Source organism: Strix uralensis, chromosome 2 (genome assembly GCF_047716275.1).
Source record: "Strix uralensis isolate ZFMK-TIS-50842 chromosome 2, bStrUra1, whole genome shotgun sequence".
Classification (NCBI taxonomy): domain Eukaryota; kingdom Metazoa; phylum Chordata; class Aves; order Strigiformes; family Strigidae; genus Strix; species Strix uralensis.
In genome coordinates, this window is record NC_133973.1 from 7,798,809 (window position 1) to 7,816,601 (window position 17,793).

Below are 17,793 nucleotides of genomic sequence, written 5' to 3' on the forward strand. Positions count from 1 at the left end.
GTACATGACTATTTATGTCTACCCCCCACCCAGCCTCATATATTGATACTCAGGTAACTACTGTAGTGACAAAGCCATGTATGCTAACCTCAAGGGTTATCACACCCCCTCCCCACCCCCCAGAGTTCCCTACTTCAAATACATCCTATTGTTAAACCGGTCAAGTTAGATGAAGGACTGATGAGCGGGCATACTGCCCAGAAGGCCTACGCATCTCACAAAGGGAAGCTAAACAGCCTACTGAAGTAGTCTAGAGTAGTGGTTCTCAACCTTTATTGATCTACAGATGCCTGTGTATTTTCCCTTGGAAATGTAAACATCTGCACACCAAATTTAAGCCTCCAGCTTTTCAGTTACCTTACAGACCTCTTAAATGTTGTCCAAGGACCACAAGGTGAAGGCCAGTGCTTGAGAGGGATCCTTACACACACCCCAGCAGGAGGCCTACAACTTCAGAGCCTTGTTTGGTTCCCTTTTTGCTGTAGAGGTACATATTCAACTCTTCTCTTTTAATGTTCTCAGTTCAGAGGTCCCTGCTCTGCAATTCTTTCTCTTCGGGAAAGACTAGATGTACCCACACTTCATTCGCACAAACATCAAACAATTGATCTGCAGCACTTGACCCCAAGGTGGTTAATCAGCTTTACAAATGAAAGAGGATGGCAAAGGCCCCAGATTATAGCTGTGTCCATGTTCCAAAAACATACCCTAATTCAGTAGCAAAACTAGGCATAGACTCTAGTTCTTTGGTGTCACGATTTCTTTTCTTGCAGTTTTTTTTTTTTTTTTCCCATTCATTACATAGACACTACATGAAATCGAAATGTTTGTTGGACCAAGTTACTACATCTCTCTAGTACTCTGGTGTTCTACTATACAGAAACAAGAAACCATGCACACAAATGTAATCTGTTGTACCTGAAATGACGATTGAACAGGTACCTATCTTGTAGTTAAGGAAGTGTACAGAGCAATTTCATTCTATGTTCTGAAACTGCACTAGTAAACTTGGGCAGCTTTCAGGTACGTTACCTGCAAAATATTAGAAGAAAATCCTAAACATGATATATATCCTTTAGTTGATATAAAGATGATAAAATAATCAATAAAAATATAGAAGACAGGCAGAATCTCATAATTATATTCTATATAAGGAAGAAAGTTGGATGATGTAGACAAATCTGTGAAGCAATGAAATATTACCTATTGCCAATGAGATTTAGGAAGATGTTTTGTTCTACCCATTAAATAAAACATCCTAAAAGTTGCATAGCTAGAAACTGACAATCAATAATTTTAAAAGAATTACCTGGCAAACAGATGGAAGCAATGGGCTTTCTTTTCCAAACAACTTTGGAGCTCTGAATGTGTTCCAGAAGACCAGCAAATACTTTCACTTAAAAAGTATTTGAAAAGTAAATGGGATCATCCAGGTTGTTGTAAGACAGTTAATCTAACACTGATTTGGCAGAATCACAGTGTAATTGATAGGGGCTGCACTCAGCGAAGAAAAGAAACATAATGCTATTTGTTTTAATTTAAAGAAAAAGATCTCATTAAAAGAACTACATGTCCTTTTATGGCAATGTAAGTTTGGTGGCTCAAGATAACCATCTAGGTCTAATGTAGCAAGACTTCTCACTGAACACTGACACAGCCTGGTCATTCATAAAGAAGAAAGGCAGGCAAAAGAGAAGTACTACGTGATGGAGCCAAGCCTTATTGTGAGACACCTAAACCAGCTCAATTTAATTTAGCTGTTTGGAAAGATGAATACAGTGACTTGATCATGGTCTGTAATTCATTACAAAAGAAAAAAAGACTTCCTAGAGTAGAAGACTTTAATGTACTGAACAAAGGCATAACAAGACCCTATGGTTAAAAAAAGAAAAAAGTGGTAAAATAGAATGGCAGTTTTAATGGCAATGATAACCAACAAAAACCTCTAATAAGGGACACGGTTGATTAACCATAAGGCTTTAAATTATTAAAATCTTAAATCTTTCTTGAAGATTTAACTGAATTATAGACCAGCAATACTATCATTAGTCACAGCTGAGATTCAGTTACTGTTTGTGGGTGACTTTTCTAAATGATTTCCAGCCTACATGATGTTTCTTTTTAAAGCAACAATAATTTGCAAAATCCAGCTAAGAACAGACAACAAATTCAGTAAAGGACAAGAAGAAAAAGTGCTACCACCTTCCAGCAAAGATACAAGATGCAACCTAATACAGAACTCCATACTCATTGTGAAGTCTTCTTGGGTACAGACATACAAAAACAAATGGACTGGCATCACAAAGAAAATGCAGGGTCACAGAATTCAGGGAGCTGACAAGGAAGGACCACAGGATCTTGTTAGAGAATCTTCCACTCTTGTGAGTGGGAGTTAAATAACTGAGCCATTGTTGGCCTGAGTGCACAAAGCTGAAAAGCTGCAGACTGTGGAATCTGAGGCTTCATCTCAGCAAGGAAGGATTTTGTATAGATGTTACATTTTGCATCCCACAGGTAGCAACTATACTTTTTAAACCACCTGAAGCACTTTTGAGTACATTAAACATTCTTCGGAATCCAAAGAGGAAGACCTAATCCAAACTCAAATAAGTGACAACGGTAATGAGAGTAAGATATCTTCAATTATTTCTACACCAGCAACAGGAGTCTGGGTAAACAGAGACGTAAAATTCTCACTGATGAGAAAAAAAAAAAAAAAAAGAGGCCTGGAATAAAGTGGCATTTCTGAAACTCAATGAGAAAGTCCCTTAGTGAAAAATCATTAGTTTCTTCCTGGGCAACAGTAAAAGCTATAGGTGTAGCAGCAAACTGCACAAACACAAGCAGTAATACCTTTGAAATAACTGGCAATACAGGAATTGTACAGCCTTAAATACATATGGATCCCCATGCTAGGTAGCAGATTCCAAGAAGGGGAAGGATAGCAGACATTAGAAAACAACACATCAAACCAGGGGCTAGGAAAGGTGATTTCAAGCACCTTTAACACATCAAATGAAAAACCACTGCAGGGAATTTTAACTTGTGAGCCATTCCCTGAGGAATTCAACCAGTCAGCAAAACATCTTTTCAACTTTTAAAACTGTAGCTTTCTTAATACAAGACACTGCACCCAAAACAAGTCCATGTTTCAGACTTCAAGGTGATGCATACAAGACAAGATAATAACCTGAGTGATACTGGCAATTTTGTCCTGTTCGTATGGAATATGGACAAGCAGAGGAGAGCCACAAGCAGTAATAAACCTGTGCTGAGTCTGTACTAATTTCCGAGGTGAGCAAAACTACAAACTGAGTTGTCCATGAGAAAAAAAAAAATAAGGCAGAAAAATGTGAATGAAACTCTTCTGTAAGAAAAATTTATTATGTGGCCAAAAAAGCCCTAATTCCACAACCAAGAAAGAGGAAAACTTTTGGTAAAAGCTCATCCTGGGTTCAGTGAGAAAGTCTGTGAGCAGGAAGAAACAATTTAAAAAAGACAAACCTGAAACATAACACACAGAAAAGAGGAAGGCCAGACAGCAACCGACATAAATTAGACATAAAATAGAGAAAACCGTTAAGGAAAGCTTTGTGGCTAGCAAAACTACTGGCAATAGGAAAGGGATTTTGGATCTTTCATTCCTTTCTTTAAATAAAAAAAATAACCAAAGAAATCTTACTAATAGTACTGATCCATGCTAGATAAAAATGGCGAAAATGCTAGTGACGCAGAACAGGGGAAATCAGTCAACAAATACTTCCAATTCCATATTCAGAAAGAAACTGGATGTGGCAATCATACGAAAATAGCAACCTCTATCCAGTACCTTAGTATCAAAGTAGGAGATTAGACAACATCTACCAGGGATGTATATTTTTAAGTCAGCAAAGAAACAGGAGTCCTAAAAGAGCTCACTAACAAGCTCTCTAGCCCATTGATTCTGATTTTAATTAAACTTGGGATATTAGAGAAATACCTTAAGACATTCATGAAGGTATTCCCAAATGGCAAATGAAATGACTCAATGTCAAAATTATGGAAAAGCTGTTGAGATGAAGAATGAGTGAATGAAAAATAACACCTATATCCCAAAGATTTTATGAAATACAGGTTTTGTAGAAAAAAGGAGAAGAAAAACCCCAAACACTAATTTCATTTTTAGATGACATCATTATACATTTGGTTTAACAAAGGGGACTGCATAGGTGCAACATACTTAAAATTTTTTGTAAGGCATTGACCTAGCACCATAAGTCAAAAAGATTTACTGTACATGATCACATACTAAGAGGATTAAGAAATGCCTAGCCTGCAAGTCTCAAAAAGAAGCTAATAAAAAGTTGCACTGAATGATGCTTTTCAAGTTAGTGTAGGTCAGATGCAATATAGCATTTTCAACCTGGATCTGAAAGTAAAAAACAACAACTGATACAGTTTGCGGGTGACAAAACTGGGAAAGCGGCGAGCAACCTGGTGCATCAGTAAGCCAGGTCCATTCACACAAACTGGACTTAGATACAGCCTCACGTTAAGTATCTAGGAAATAAGAACTCAGACCATACCTTTAGAAAGGGGGAAATGCTATCACGGAAAGCTGAGGCTTCGGATGATGATCTAGGGGTCACACCAGACAAGCAGCTAACGTGAGCTCCTGTATAATGCTGCGAGAAAAAGGCGAACGCAATCCTCTGCAGACTTAAGGCAAAGGGCAGGGGGACCTTGTCCATGGCACTGGGGCTTGAACACTCAATTCCGAAAGGAACGTTTTCACAAGGTACTGAAAAATTTGACAAGATGTAGAAAGAAAAGACAAGAATAATTCACGGGCTGGAGGAAATCCCTTACAGAGGAAGATTTAAGGGGTCCCATCTATTTAGCTTGTCAAATAGTGGATTGAGAAGTGACATTACAATGTTTAAATACCAGTCCAGGGGAAAAAGCCCCACTGTGCTCTAAGGCTCTCTGAATTGGCGGGATGGACGTATCCAGACTAGCAACTGGAAGTCAAAGCCAAGCAGATCCAAAGGAGAAATTGGGCTTAAGTATTTAAACAGCGAGAACTCAAAGCCCTTGCAACAGGCTACCAACAGAAGGGATTCTCTCTGTCCCAGTGCCTCAAAATCAAGCCAATGCATTTTGTCAACACGTATTTCAAACACACATTAGTTCCTGGGGCTCAAATACAGGACAAATGGGTGAAATGTCACCTGTGAAATGCAGGAGTCAAACCAGACAGCTTCTTCTAGCCTAACCTATGGATCTACAAAACACTCCAACCGTTTGTGGCCAACCGTGGTGACTAAATGCAAAGAAAAAGGTTTCTGCCACAGGCTCCACAGGTGTAGAGCACAGAGGGCAGAGCTCCTCGCTTTCCCTCCGTGAATCTCAAGGCTGCCCCGAGGCAGGGATGCGCTACCCTCGCGCCGCCCGCACAGCCGCTCAGGCCTCCCAGCGGCAAGATGCTCGTGCAGTGGTCTGGGGCAGGGGGAAGGAACACACATCACAGGGGCACGGTGCTCACGGCAGCACCTTCAAGGAGCCTTTTACACCAATTTATTTCTATACAAGGTGGTTAAAAAAAAAAAAAAAAGCCCCTATTTGTTGTTCATACAGAAGTCTGGGATTCTATAGGCTTTGGGTGGGTGATTGATTTTAAATCCCAACAATACGTGCTTTTTCCCTTGCCTTCTCATTCTCTTCCGAGTCAGCCTCCATGATCCAAAGAAACTAACAAGTGACACACAAGACTAGCAGTCATGTGGACCAGTAAAAAAAAAAGGGGGGGGGGGGAAGGAGAATTGAAGACGAAGAGAAAGGGAAAAACAAACGAAGATTGAAAATAAAAATTCGCCAGGATAATGCGTTTTATAAACACAGAGATAGAAACAGTTACAGCAAGGACAGAGCGGGCCAGGGGTGGGGAATAGATATTTATATATATATATATATATAAATTCAAGGGGCCTTCAGTTTATTCTTGTTGGCTCCCCCTTCTCATTAGATTGGTCTCTCTGTGGGGATCTTCATCCCCTTCTCTCCACTGTCCACCTTTTGGGGATTCTCTCCCATGACCAGGGTCCAGAAGAGGCCACCATTGCCATGTGAGTCCAGCCCGTCTTGGCAAGAGGGATCCTGGGAGAGCACTCTGCCGGGAGGTGAGCAGGAGAAGCTAGCCTTTCCCTGCCTCCTGCCGGCTCCTTGAAAAGACTGGTCTATTCCTCCTCCTCCTTCCCTTTGGGGAACTGGGGGCAGGACAGGCATGTGAGAGTCAGAACTGCTGTCGTTCCGCCTTTCGGGAAAGGGAGTAGAGAGAAGGGTGATGATTATTTTGGCAGTCTCTTACCCTCCCTCCAGTTGCTTTTTGGTTTGTTGTTGATGCCTGCAGGCTTTTCTGAGGAGGTAGGGGGGGCGGGAAGCAGGAGGGAGAGGAGGAGGAGTACAAGCTGCTAGGACATCATCCGCAACGGGCAGGAAGAGCATTGAGCAGGAACCCACATTCCTACGGGGCCTTGGCCATCGTGCTGCTCAGACAGCTGGGAGAGAGAGGCAGCAGCCAGTTCAGACAGACTCCTCTCTATTGCTCTCCACCAGGGGAGGAGAAAGAGTGCAATACTCCACAGCCCTCAGGCAGCGTAGGCACCTGTCCAGCCCAGAGAACATGCCTCACCTCTCCCCCCTCACCGGTCTCACCTTCCACCAGGGAGAAGGTTTCTCCCATCCAGTCCCTGGGGCAGGACGAGCGACCCCTCCTCCCTTTCACAAGCAGGAGGGACAGGAATGGATATTTCTCTCTTAGACACTCAAGGAAATCCTCAAAGAACCCCATCCAGCTGTGAACCCTGCCACATTCTTCTGTGGCCTGCTGAAAGCATGTGTCCGAGCCCCTGTACGTACAAGGACCATCTCTCCATCCCATCCACCATGCATGTCTCGACATGCACCCCCCCTTCATACACATCCTACAGTGAGAGAGAAGGCAAAATGGGGGCCTTTCTTTGGGTTTGAAAGGAGGGGCTCTTGCATGAGGAAGTGATCCCAGCACAGGAAAGGGGCTCTTGCACAAGGAAGCATCCTCCTACCAGGCAGGCTGTTGCACAGAAGGAGCACCCCCTTGAGACAGGCTGTTGTTCAAGGGGCTGCCATGAACAGGGTTACACGGCCAGAAGAGGCTGTTGCAGGAGGAGAGGCCGGAGACTGTTGCACGAGGAGGGCCGCTGCACAAGCGGTGCCCCTGGGCGCAGGCTATGCACAAGAGGCTTTCTGCTCCCTGGGTTGAGGTCTCTCTAGGAGCTGGAGAGGTGCTCCACTTGGATGGCGCTGGTGCTGACAGTGAGGCAGATGTCCTTGTGATGCTCTGAAGTCTTGTAAGGAGTCAGGTCAAAGGAGCACTGAGGGGGAGGGTTGGGTTGGTTAGTGTCTCCAGAAGGGCCCCCTGCTGCCCCCCCGCCCTGCGGCTGGAAGTGCTGCTGCTGCTGAGAGGCCTGGGCTTGCGCCTGAACCACCTGCTGCTGGGGGTCAGGGATGTTGTGTTTCCGCATGTGCTTCATCAGGTACGTCTCCTGCAACAGGAAGAACGGTGTCAGAGGAGAGACGTTCGAAAAAGCCAAAGCCAGTGGGGAGGGACACGACAGCTCAGGGGGCTGCTCCTGTTAAGATCTGGAGGAGCTACTCCCTGGGAAGCATGTCCGCTTCTGCTAACCCCCAGGGCAGCACTCACCGAAGTGTAGGCCCGGCTGCAGATGGAGCAGGTGTAGACCTTGGCGTGTTTCACCGTGTGTGTAGCCAGGTGTACCTCCAACGAGGCAGCATCCGTGTACGCACGGTGGCAGTTGTGGCACTTGAAAGGTTTGTCTTTGTTGTGCTGCCGTCTGTGGGACTGGGAGGCGGTAGCAGGGTGGAGGAACGGAAAGCAAGCGCAGGGAAGGGAGCAAGGATTAGTACTGGAAGAGGCTTTACCTCTGACACCCACTTCCAGCAAGGCCACAAGCTCCCTTGGCCCCCCCACCCCACCTGCTGTGGGAGGTGTGCCTGGCTCCAGCCCATCACATCTTCCCCATAGATGCCCTCTTTTTTCTCAGGCATACTAGGCATTTGAAAAGCGGAGTCTCCTAACTCCCCATGACCCCCATCTTCTCAGTCTCCACGCAACTCTTTCTCACTCTTTTCCTTTTCTCTCCTCTTCTGCCTCCCTAGATATTTGCTCCCCCCCATCTGTCGCTGCCCTTCGGGGCATGATCTGCTTTAGCTACTCACAGGCGTTTACAGCTCTTTGCCTTTTGGCACACCCTGCAGTTCACAGAATCACAGAATCATCTAGGTTGGAAAAGACCTTGAAGCTCCTCCAGTCCAACCATTAACCTCACACTGAGGTTCCCAACTCCACCAGATCCCTCAGTGCTGGGTCAACCTGACTCTTCAACCCCTCCAGGGATGGGGACTCCACCCCTGCCCTGGGCAGCCCATTCCAACACCCAACAACCCCTTCTGCAAAGAAATACTTCCTAAGAGCCAGTCTGACCCTGCCCTGGCACAGCTTGAGGCCATTCCCTCTTGTCCTGTCACTTGTTCCTTGGTTCAAGAGACTCATCCCCCCTCTCTGCACCCTCCTTTCAGGGAGTTGTACAGGGCAATGAGGTCTCCCCTCAGCCTCCTCTTCTCCAGACTAAACATCCCCAGTTCAAGAGACAGTTCCCCAGTTCCCCTCCTCCAGGATACTGCAACAGGACACACCACCTCTGCTTCCCTAAATCCCTATACTTATGCCCTCCATTTCATTGTAAAACAAAAACTCTTGCCCCAGCTAAGTTAGAAAACTGCAGAACAGATGGGAGTACCTTTATCAAGGCCTCACCGCTTTCAAGTCAAGTTTACAAGATGCAACTGTTTATGTGACTTCTTTGGGTCACTAGTACCACAAAAGCCAGGAATCTCTCCCCTGCCCAGGGCTTCAACAGCTTTTCTGTATTCTTTCAGTATCCTCCCAGCTGCCCCAATTTCTCTATCTCCTCCACCACAGGCAAGGAGCCTCTCCTCCCACTTGACAGCTGCCCTTGCCACCCTCACTGGTGAGCAGGACAAGCCCAGCCCCTTACCTGCAGGTTGGAAAGCTGGGTGAAAGCCTTTTCACACCCAGGGTGAGCGCATTTGTAGGGTCGGTCCCCGGTGTGGATGCTGTTGAGGAGGAAGAGCACAAATGGGAGGCAGTGAGCAGGCAGGCAGGACAGACTGCCAGGGCCTGATGCTGGGATCAAATCTCACAGCCACTCAGGAGAGCAGGGAAGGGGGATGATGTTGCCTCCAGATGTTGTTCTATCTGGACAGAAAGAGCTCTGCCCAGCTCCTGTGTCCAGCTAGAAGTTAGACAAGATAGGCAGTCAAGCAGATTTGAGAGTGACTAGGACTGAGGAGCAAGAGCTTGTGAATGCCTGGCCAGCTTGGCACGTGGGCCACCTGGAAATGGGTTGGGAAGGGGTCTGGAGGTCCAGGCTCCCTACTCCACACCCAGGAGTCCCACATGACCAAGAGGAGTCTGTTCTCTTGCTTCCGCAGTACCAAGAAAGCGGCTCTATTCCTTCTCAGGATAGACACTCCAACACTTTTCCCTTCGCATTATCAGGCTGAGATCACCTACAGCGTTTTATCTGTCCCTGTCCCCCTGCAATGCCAGGAGAAGCTTCCACACGCTCAGTCCAACCCCCATGGTGCCAGGCTGGGATCCCCTACGGCCAATGCCTCTCTCTATCGCTCTCTCTCTCTGTGCCCCCCGCGGTGCAAGACCAAGGATCCCCAGGGACAGCACGTGCCCACCTCAGCCCTGACGTGGTCAGTGTCTCCTGCGCAGCCTCCACTCCGTCCACTCTGGTTGGGGTCACCTCCTTCCGAGGGTGCAGCCGGCCGCGTTCCCCGCCCGCCCCCCGCATGCTTGGCGCGCGTGCTCCACAGGTGCATGCCGGCAGCGCGGGGGGGCCAGGGCCAGGCCCCCAGCCTCCTCTGGCCCTTACCGTGTGTGCTGCTGCAGGTGGGAGAGCTGGCGGAAGGCCTTCTGGCAGTAGCGGCAGGTGTAGGGCTTGGCCCCCGAGTGGATGCGGAGGTGCTGGGCCAGGTAGGATGTGTTGGCGAAGCTCTTGGAGCAGTGAGGACACTTGTGCGGCTTGACAATCGCCGTGTGGAGCTTGGAGTGGATCCTGCCGAAGAGGAGGAGGAGCAGCAGCAGTTGGACATGACCGCCATCTGGCTAGTGCTGATGGAATGAGGGCACAAAGGGGGTGGGACAGCACCACGCTATCTGCTACACGGAGGAACTCCAAACACGGCACGAGCTCACTCTGTCTCAAACCGTGCTCCCCTTGGATTCAAGAGACCATGGTCTGTCCGCACCGGGGGAGGATCCAGAGAGAGGAACTATAGAGTTTGGACTGAGGGGCATTGGCAGAGCTGTATGTGGGAAGCCTACGGCTGAAATAGCAGGGGGGCTGCAAGCCTGGACTGAGACGTTTGGCAGAACTACGCTCGGGTGACAGGGAACAGTCCTCCTACGCCCACTCTACTCTCACTCTGACACAACCAGCCCTACCTCCTGTCAGAAAACATCACTCCATTGCAGATGCCCCTTAGGGTGAGCAGCGCTAACCTCTGTGCACACCCAGCCCCTCACAGCAAGCGACAAGTCTCACGTGTCGGATACCGCTGCTGCCGGTTTGTCGTGTACAAGACCTGACCAGCCTGCAGAAAACAGCGAGGTCTCCCCAGGCAGTCGCCCACTGAGGGTGCTCACAGCATGCTGGGATGACGGCAACATGCAGTGCGGAGGGCCCCCAGCCTCCTCTGGCCCTTACCGTGTGTGCTGCTGCAGGTGGGAGAGCTGGCGGAAGGCCTTCTGGCAGTAGCTGCACGTGTAGGGCTTGGCCCCTGAGTGGATGCGAATGTGCTGGGCCAGGTAGGAGCTGTTGGCGAAGCTCTTGGAGCAGTGAGGACACTTGTGTGGCTTTGTCTCCGTATGGGACTTGGAGTGGATCTGCATCTCCGACTTGGAGTAGAAGGTCAGCGAACACATCCGGCACCTGGGACCGGGGCGAGGGGAAGAGACAGCGTCACACGGGGGCAAGCCCCAATAGGTATCAACTCTAACTGGATGGGGTCTTCCACACTGAGTGAAGAAGGGACGTTTTCTCACTAGGTGGTTCTGGGGAGGTTTCTCCCGGGGACACTGTGCTCGGCTGCGAGTACTCCAGCCCCAGGGGGACAAACTTAAGCTAGGAACTGGCTGAAGAGACCAAATGGTAACTTGCAGCCAGACAAGTAAAGGTCTTGGAATAATCAAAGAGGTTAATTTATTAGGCTTAAAAGGGAGACAGGGCAGCGCTTCAGAAGTTTTCCAACAGCAATCTGAAGGGGACAGGCATAATAATTCCCAGACAAAAACCACTTTGTTCATCTATGATTTATTTCAGTCAAAAAAAGGTTGGAAAACCTGGAAATCCCAGGTTAAGGTTCATCTTCATAATAAAACTTAATTCCATGTACTGCACAGTCTGCAAAAGCAGTTATGACCAAACCCATTTAACTCTGCTCCCATTTTCAGAGAAGACACTCGAGTATTTAGAATACAAAATGCTGAGAATAACAACAGTGCTGCTTTCCTAGCGGTTCTCACAAAGGTACTCTGGATATCAAATGTGGTATTTCATTGGTCTAATGGGCTTTCATCATTTCAACCTTACTGATGTGATGCAAAATGTTTTGTCTAGGAGTTTGGATCCATCTGTTCCCATAATGATCAGAAACGTATTTGGTAACACACAGACTCTTTGAAGAGGAAGAAGCAGTTGGCATCTATCTGCTATGGATGCTGCTGTTAAAAATGTTCCTCCATCATGACACCAGGCTGTTGAGAAGCTTGCACTGTTTTACAATTCAAGATGGTAAAAGCTTTTGTGGTTGATAATTTGACAGAGAGATAGAAGCTGCATCCAAGTTACTGGACTTTTTTTTTTTTTTCCAAATGTGTGCCAACCAAGGGGCAGAGTTAAGGTTTCTCTGAACTTAGTTTTTCCATTTGCAGACTTTTCAATTAAGCAAGACAAAATTGAACCTGCACTTGGAACTTCCAGGGTCACATTTGAGAGAAAAATTGCCACCCAGAAGAAGTCTGGCTAACAGGAATTCAACCTTCACATCAGGTTGACTTATGTTTTTGTCTGGGAATTTCCTCACATTTTACAAGTGTTTACAAAACTGCTCAGTGACACAAGTCTCTACAGGTATTACAAGCCACAGAGAGTTGATCCTGCTCTTCCCCATATCCATTTCCTCCCAGGAGGATACTTCATGACATCTATTATTGTGACTATTTATGTTGGAGCCAGAAGCTTTATGAAGTGTGCAGTCTGATTAGCATATGTAATGTAGACAGTATTTATCCAGCACCTACCTTAACCTCCACAGGCCCTTCCAAGCCACAGCTTGATTTTAAGCCCTTTAACTGGAAGCCATGCCTCCCTAGCATTCTACCACGCATCTGCTGTAACACTTTTTCCTCTCCATCACTGCTCTTTTGCATTCATTATCATCTCTAATAGTTGTTTCCACGTTTCCTACCTTCATCTTTCTCTTAATCCACTTTAATTGCAAACCCTAACAGAAAATGCAAGCTAAATACATCCTTACACAAATCCCCCCTCACACACACACACCAATCCCTTCTGGAATCAACAAACAGAAGCAATTTGGCTGTTTATCCCTAGGTCTATTAGAGATACGAGGAGTAAAAAGGAACATCAGAATCATCTTTTTAAAAAAGTAGCTCTTGGTTTATAAACCCGACTACCTCCGAACATTTGTGCAGTCTGTTCCAGACTTTCCAAAATGTTTAAAGCTAGGCTTCAATACAGCATATGCATTTTGCAGTCATCGAGTCATACTTACAGGATGAGGATTGCATCCTTGAAAGCAGCAATGCTAGAAAGAACTTTGAGGTGAATACTGAACTGAAAAATACCTCTGAGTCGGCAAGTCCAGTCTCCTGCTAATGCAAGCTCCTTCTCAGCAGATGCTTACTTCCATTACTCTCAATTGAACTCTGTTCCACAATATCAGCCCTCTGATAAGGAACCATTCAATTGAGAACGAGCTCCTAGTGCGATGCTGTGCTAATATGGCTAACCAAACCAAAGGGGAATAGCAGGTATCATTTTTGTAAACAGGAATGGTGCGACTATTCTTGCAACAGCACATCTAATTCTGAAGCCCATGTAGCCAACAATTATTGAGAAACTCAGACAAGTTCATCAAACCTAAAGAATGATGGCATGTGGAAAATTGGCTTCTCAGTAAAGATTCCCTGAGCCCAGTCTATCTAGGTTTGCAGAAAAGCTTAGAAGATAGCTTGGTCAACACCCACATAAATCTGTGTAGGGAGAAAGATATCAATTACTAGGGGCTTGTTTTATGAGCAAAGAAAGGTATAATGAGAAGCAATAATTGACAGTAGAAGTTAAAAAAATCCAAGAGGAAATAGGATCTTTCCAATCATGAGAATAATGCATCTTTGGAACAATGCTCGGAGGCTATAGTATGGTTTCAATCACTTGGCTCCTACAATCAATATTTTGAGAATCCAGCTACCTTTCTGAGAGAAATTTCTTTCTAAAAGTTTTGCTTTAGTTTAAATACAATGCTGGGCTCTAACCTCTTCTGTGCTGTACACGTGACTATATATTTTAAACAGCCTATTCTGTTCTGAAAAATTCATGAACTTTACTATGTCATCAAGTCTAAGTAGTCCCATGCATTAAATCTGTAGTGCCATAAAGCCATCTACTTTGTTTTCCATAAGTAAAGGAAAGAATGCACAGAAGTTATTTGCTTTGTCAGGTATCTGCCTTCAGGTCAGAAATTCCCTAAAATAAACTTTAATGAAGAGAAACAGACTGAACATCCTTTTCCATTTTCGAAATAAAATTGTAAAGAAGGTATCTTAAAACCTCTCTGGCACTTGCATAAAAATGGAAGATAAATCTGACTGTTAGCAAAAACATCCCCCTCCCCGCCCCCCAACCCCTCTTGTCTGAATTTAGCAGCCATAGACATTCCAGTATTGTTTTTCAAACAACATTTAAAAAGAAAGTCTTGCAAGGGCTCATTTTCCAATCATCTAATTAGCATCAGCCCTGAGAGAGCAAGAATGTTATGTAGCATTAACAAATTCATGAGCCTTAGGAGTTAAAAAATACCCTGGAATATAGCAGAAAGCTGCATTTCAGAGAGTTTTGTATTGTGTGGTATCAGGCATTTTCAAGGGAACAAATGATCCATTTAATTAAGGGCTTCGCATTCTGCCTCAGACAACATCAAATATTAAAGGGGAAGATGCAATCAGCCCTCTAGTGGGCAAATATGGATCCAAAAAATGTTAAATCTATATGGATAATGAGAACATTGCATCTGACACCGGCAGCGTTTCAGTATTGTACTTCAGTGAAACTCTCCTGGCTGGGGAGAGGAAAAGTTGGGAATGCTCCTTGCTAAGCATGAACAAAACGCTATATGAAATAATTGATTTTTTTTCCCCTCTGTTTAATATCCATTTTTAATCTTTTCTCCCCACTGTGCTTCTAAACTACCACCACTTTCATTGTATTCTTTCTGAGAGCAAGTAACAGAAATGACTGCAGCATTCCCATTGACAGTGTGACACAACATCCCTACAGCTGCTTGTTATGGCTCTGCAAATTTAGACAGCCTAGAAGAACATATTCTTAATAACACAGAGGTTCATATAAATAGTTAATTTAGTATCCAGCCATATGCCAGAGATCAGAAGTAACCCTTTCCAATGTTTACAATCCTTTCTTTTTATAGGGAATCTGCAGGGAAATAAAGTGAGACATTCAGAGAATGTTCATGTTAGACAGAAGCACCCTCAAAAAATCATGAAATGCCAGTAAAAGGTGGATGTACAATTCTAATTCTGCTCCCATATGAAAGTCATCACGATGAGTCATAAACAAAATGATGCTTATAGCAACTAGACTACAACTCTGTGGCACACAGGGCCATTTTTTTTCCACTTTTCATGGAATGTTCCGCCTCATTCATCAGATGCTGTTATGAGATAAAATACCATCTGAAATACCAGCTCATAGTAAAATCTGCCTAATGTGGATTAACAGCATTTTTCAATCAAGTGTTTAATTAATCAGTATCACAGTTGTGAAAACTATGTAAGCTTTCACATGGCTTTGAGAATTCAAATTCCTAGTATCTACTGAGATTAGTCTTAGAAGTTAATTGAGCCCTTGCTCCTTGTGTTAGGCTACAAATACAAGTTAGATCACAAGTTTAAAAAGAAAAAATCATCAAATCAGGAAGGTCTGAAGCTAAACTAGATGGTAAGAGTAAGTTTAGGCTGTCAGATTCAGCAGTTCATTTAGCAAGGAAAGAAATGTACTGCCTTTGCAATGCAGAGTTAATGAAGTAACTAATGCAAGCAGAGCATAATAATGGATGCACAGTTCGTGATAAATGCTAATTTAACCCTTGCATGCCCTGATTTTTTTTTTTAAAACCTGAAGTTAAACATTGTCTTGCTAATATTTTGTAAGAGGCAAGGGAAAGGAGACAGAACTAACATCCAAGACACACAGCTCAAAAACTCTGGTAAGACCTAAATAAGGCCAGCAAGTATGAAGATGCCAAATGAAAGCATATGAATTGTACCTCTGCTTTCACACTTCTACACCCAGCATCATCTCCTATTCAAAAGTTAACACTCCTCTTCCATTTACCAATTTACACTACCGGCATGTATACTCTCAAATCTATCAGCTACGCTCAGAGATCTTAGTTAACTTGTTTCCACAGTCCTTCAGTCACTCGGTGGCTTGGTAAGGCATACTCTCCTGGCAAGGCAGCAAGTTTTTAAATGCTCTCACCATATAGCACTCTTCCAGTTCTCAGATTTGAGGGCATTCCTGCATTTTGTCTATTCTTCCAAATGATCTTAAAAATACCAGACCCAGAATTGTGGTATTTCAGCATGCTTCACAAGTTGCCTGTCTTCTTTTAATGACTCCAGCATTTATGCTTTTAACAGTTGGGTTTTACCCTCTTCTGTCACAGCCTCGCACTTGGAGCTCACATGATGTCACTTAATTCCTGAAAGTCTTTTTCACAGTCATTGCTTTCCAGGATACTGTTTCCCCATATTCCTTATCTTTAGATCAAAGACATTCAATAGTATCCAACAGGACACTTTGTCTGATACTGTTTTCCACTGTGCCCAAACACCTAGGCCTCAATCCCTGACTGCTGGAGGAGCCACGCAGTATTACCCAAAAGGCTAAGTCTTCCATTAGGCTGTATTAAAATACATTTTGCTTCAATAGTTCCAATTTAACAACTACATAAACCTTCGCTGTTGAGTTTGGGGGGGTTTTAGCTATCCACCAGCATTGCTTCTATCTGCAAGTTATCAGCCATGACTTTCCGTGGACCTCCACATCATTGAACATCAGGCCTAAGACCTTGCCCACCATTTTTTTAATCACCATTAGCATAGAAGACCAACAAACCAATAAAACACAGCAAGGTGTTTCCTAGTATAGTGATAACATGCAAAAGCTAAAATTAAAAGACTACAAAAGGCCCATGAGAAAGCATTAGCAAATTTGGAAACACCAGAATTAAGGTCATCTATGTCACCATAATTTGGCTCTGCAATGCAGGTGCGTTCTGATACAGACTTATTGACTGTTTCCACAAAACTGCATCCTTATTATGTTGCACAGACAGATACTTAACAAGCAAGTGTTCAGTTTTTTTCATCACCACTCTATGTACAGCCTCAAGCCTCATCGACCACATGCAATTCGAACCTCATGAAGCAGAATCACTCATCTGTTGTACCCTCCACAGAAGTATCAGTGCTCCATAAGCACTCATCTATTCCCACAATGTCCCTGTTTTATTTTTTCTAAGGAAAGGGAGTGACAAAAGACAGAAGAGTGAAACACATTTAAGACAGACATGCCTGCTAATTCCGAGTGGCCAAACTGATACCTGTGACCACTTTGTTTCCTTTAAAGGAAAATTCATATTATATACATTCAAATCACAGCTCCTATAGATTTCTACGCTACAGCTATGAGATGCAATGCTTCTGCAAAGCAAAACAGAGTCTGACATGTAACAGAGGACTATTCAATGATACTTGAGAAGAGATTACAGTTTTGGGAACACCAAATGTTAATTATTTCAGGATAACTGTGGTCATTTTTAGCCTGTGGCAAATGCAAATCCACTGAAGACTAGACCTAACTCGTATTTGCACACTCGTCAAGCCAAGATTATCTGCAGGCCATATGGCTGTAGGGTACCATAGCAAATCTGTTGCAGAGGCAAGCATAACCTACAGTTCTTCAGACTAGCAGTCAAATACCTTCCTCAAAACATCCTTTCCTATTCTGCAACCCCATGTCAATGTATTATTATTTTTTAAAATAAAACACTCCTTTCAGGTTCTCTGAGTAAACATGCAGGACTCCAATGGGCCATGATGTACACAATAACTACAATCACATAATCAAGGATGGTATCAAAGTGCATTGACTCAACAGGGCCAAATTAAGGTGTGATCAGATAAGACCTTCAACAGAATAGTTTCAAAGTTCTCTCTCCCCAGTTGAAACTGTAACTGCCCCCCTCATTCCCTCACACACACTCATTCCATTGACATGCAAGTAACATGTACTAAAATTAAAACTCATGACTGCAGAACCCTTACTGCTAATT

At 44.5% G+C, this 17,793-nt stretch overlaps 1 protein-coding gene across 26 annotated transcripts in view; it reads right to left on the minus strand.

Moving 5' to 3' along the window:
- Window positions 1–242: 242 nt before the first annotated feature.
- The window catches only part of ZNF384 (zinc finger protein 384), a 29,106-nt gene continuing 11,555 nt past the window's right edge, over window positions 243–17,793 (minus strand). For 23 of the 26 annotated variants that reach the window (XM_074854417.1, XM_074854424.1, XM_074854419.1 and 20 more), the window contains 5 exons: window positions 10,839–11,063; window positions 10,005–10,187; window positions 9,096–9,174; window positions 7,721–7,879; window positions 243–7,562 (listed from right to left, as the gene is read on the minus strand). In XM_074854417.1, coding sequence (XP_074710518.1) covers window positions 7,287–7,562; window positions 7,721–7,879; window positions 9,096–9,174; window positions 10,005–10,187; window positions 10,839–11,063 — 922 coding nt within the window. In that variant the 3' untranslated portion in view covers window positions 243–7,286. The remainder of the gene's footprint in view (window positions 7,563–7,720; window positions 7,880–9,095; window positions 9,175–10,004; window positions 10,188–10,838; window positions 11,064–17,793) is intronic. The other 3 variants (XM_074854432.1, XM_074854467.1, XM_074854546.1) reach the window with 1 other exon arrangement.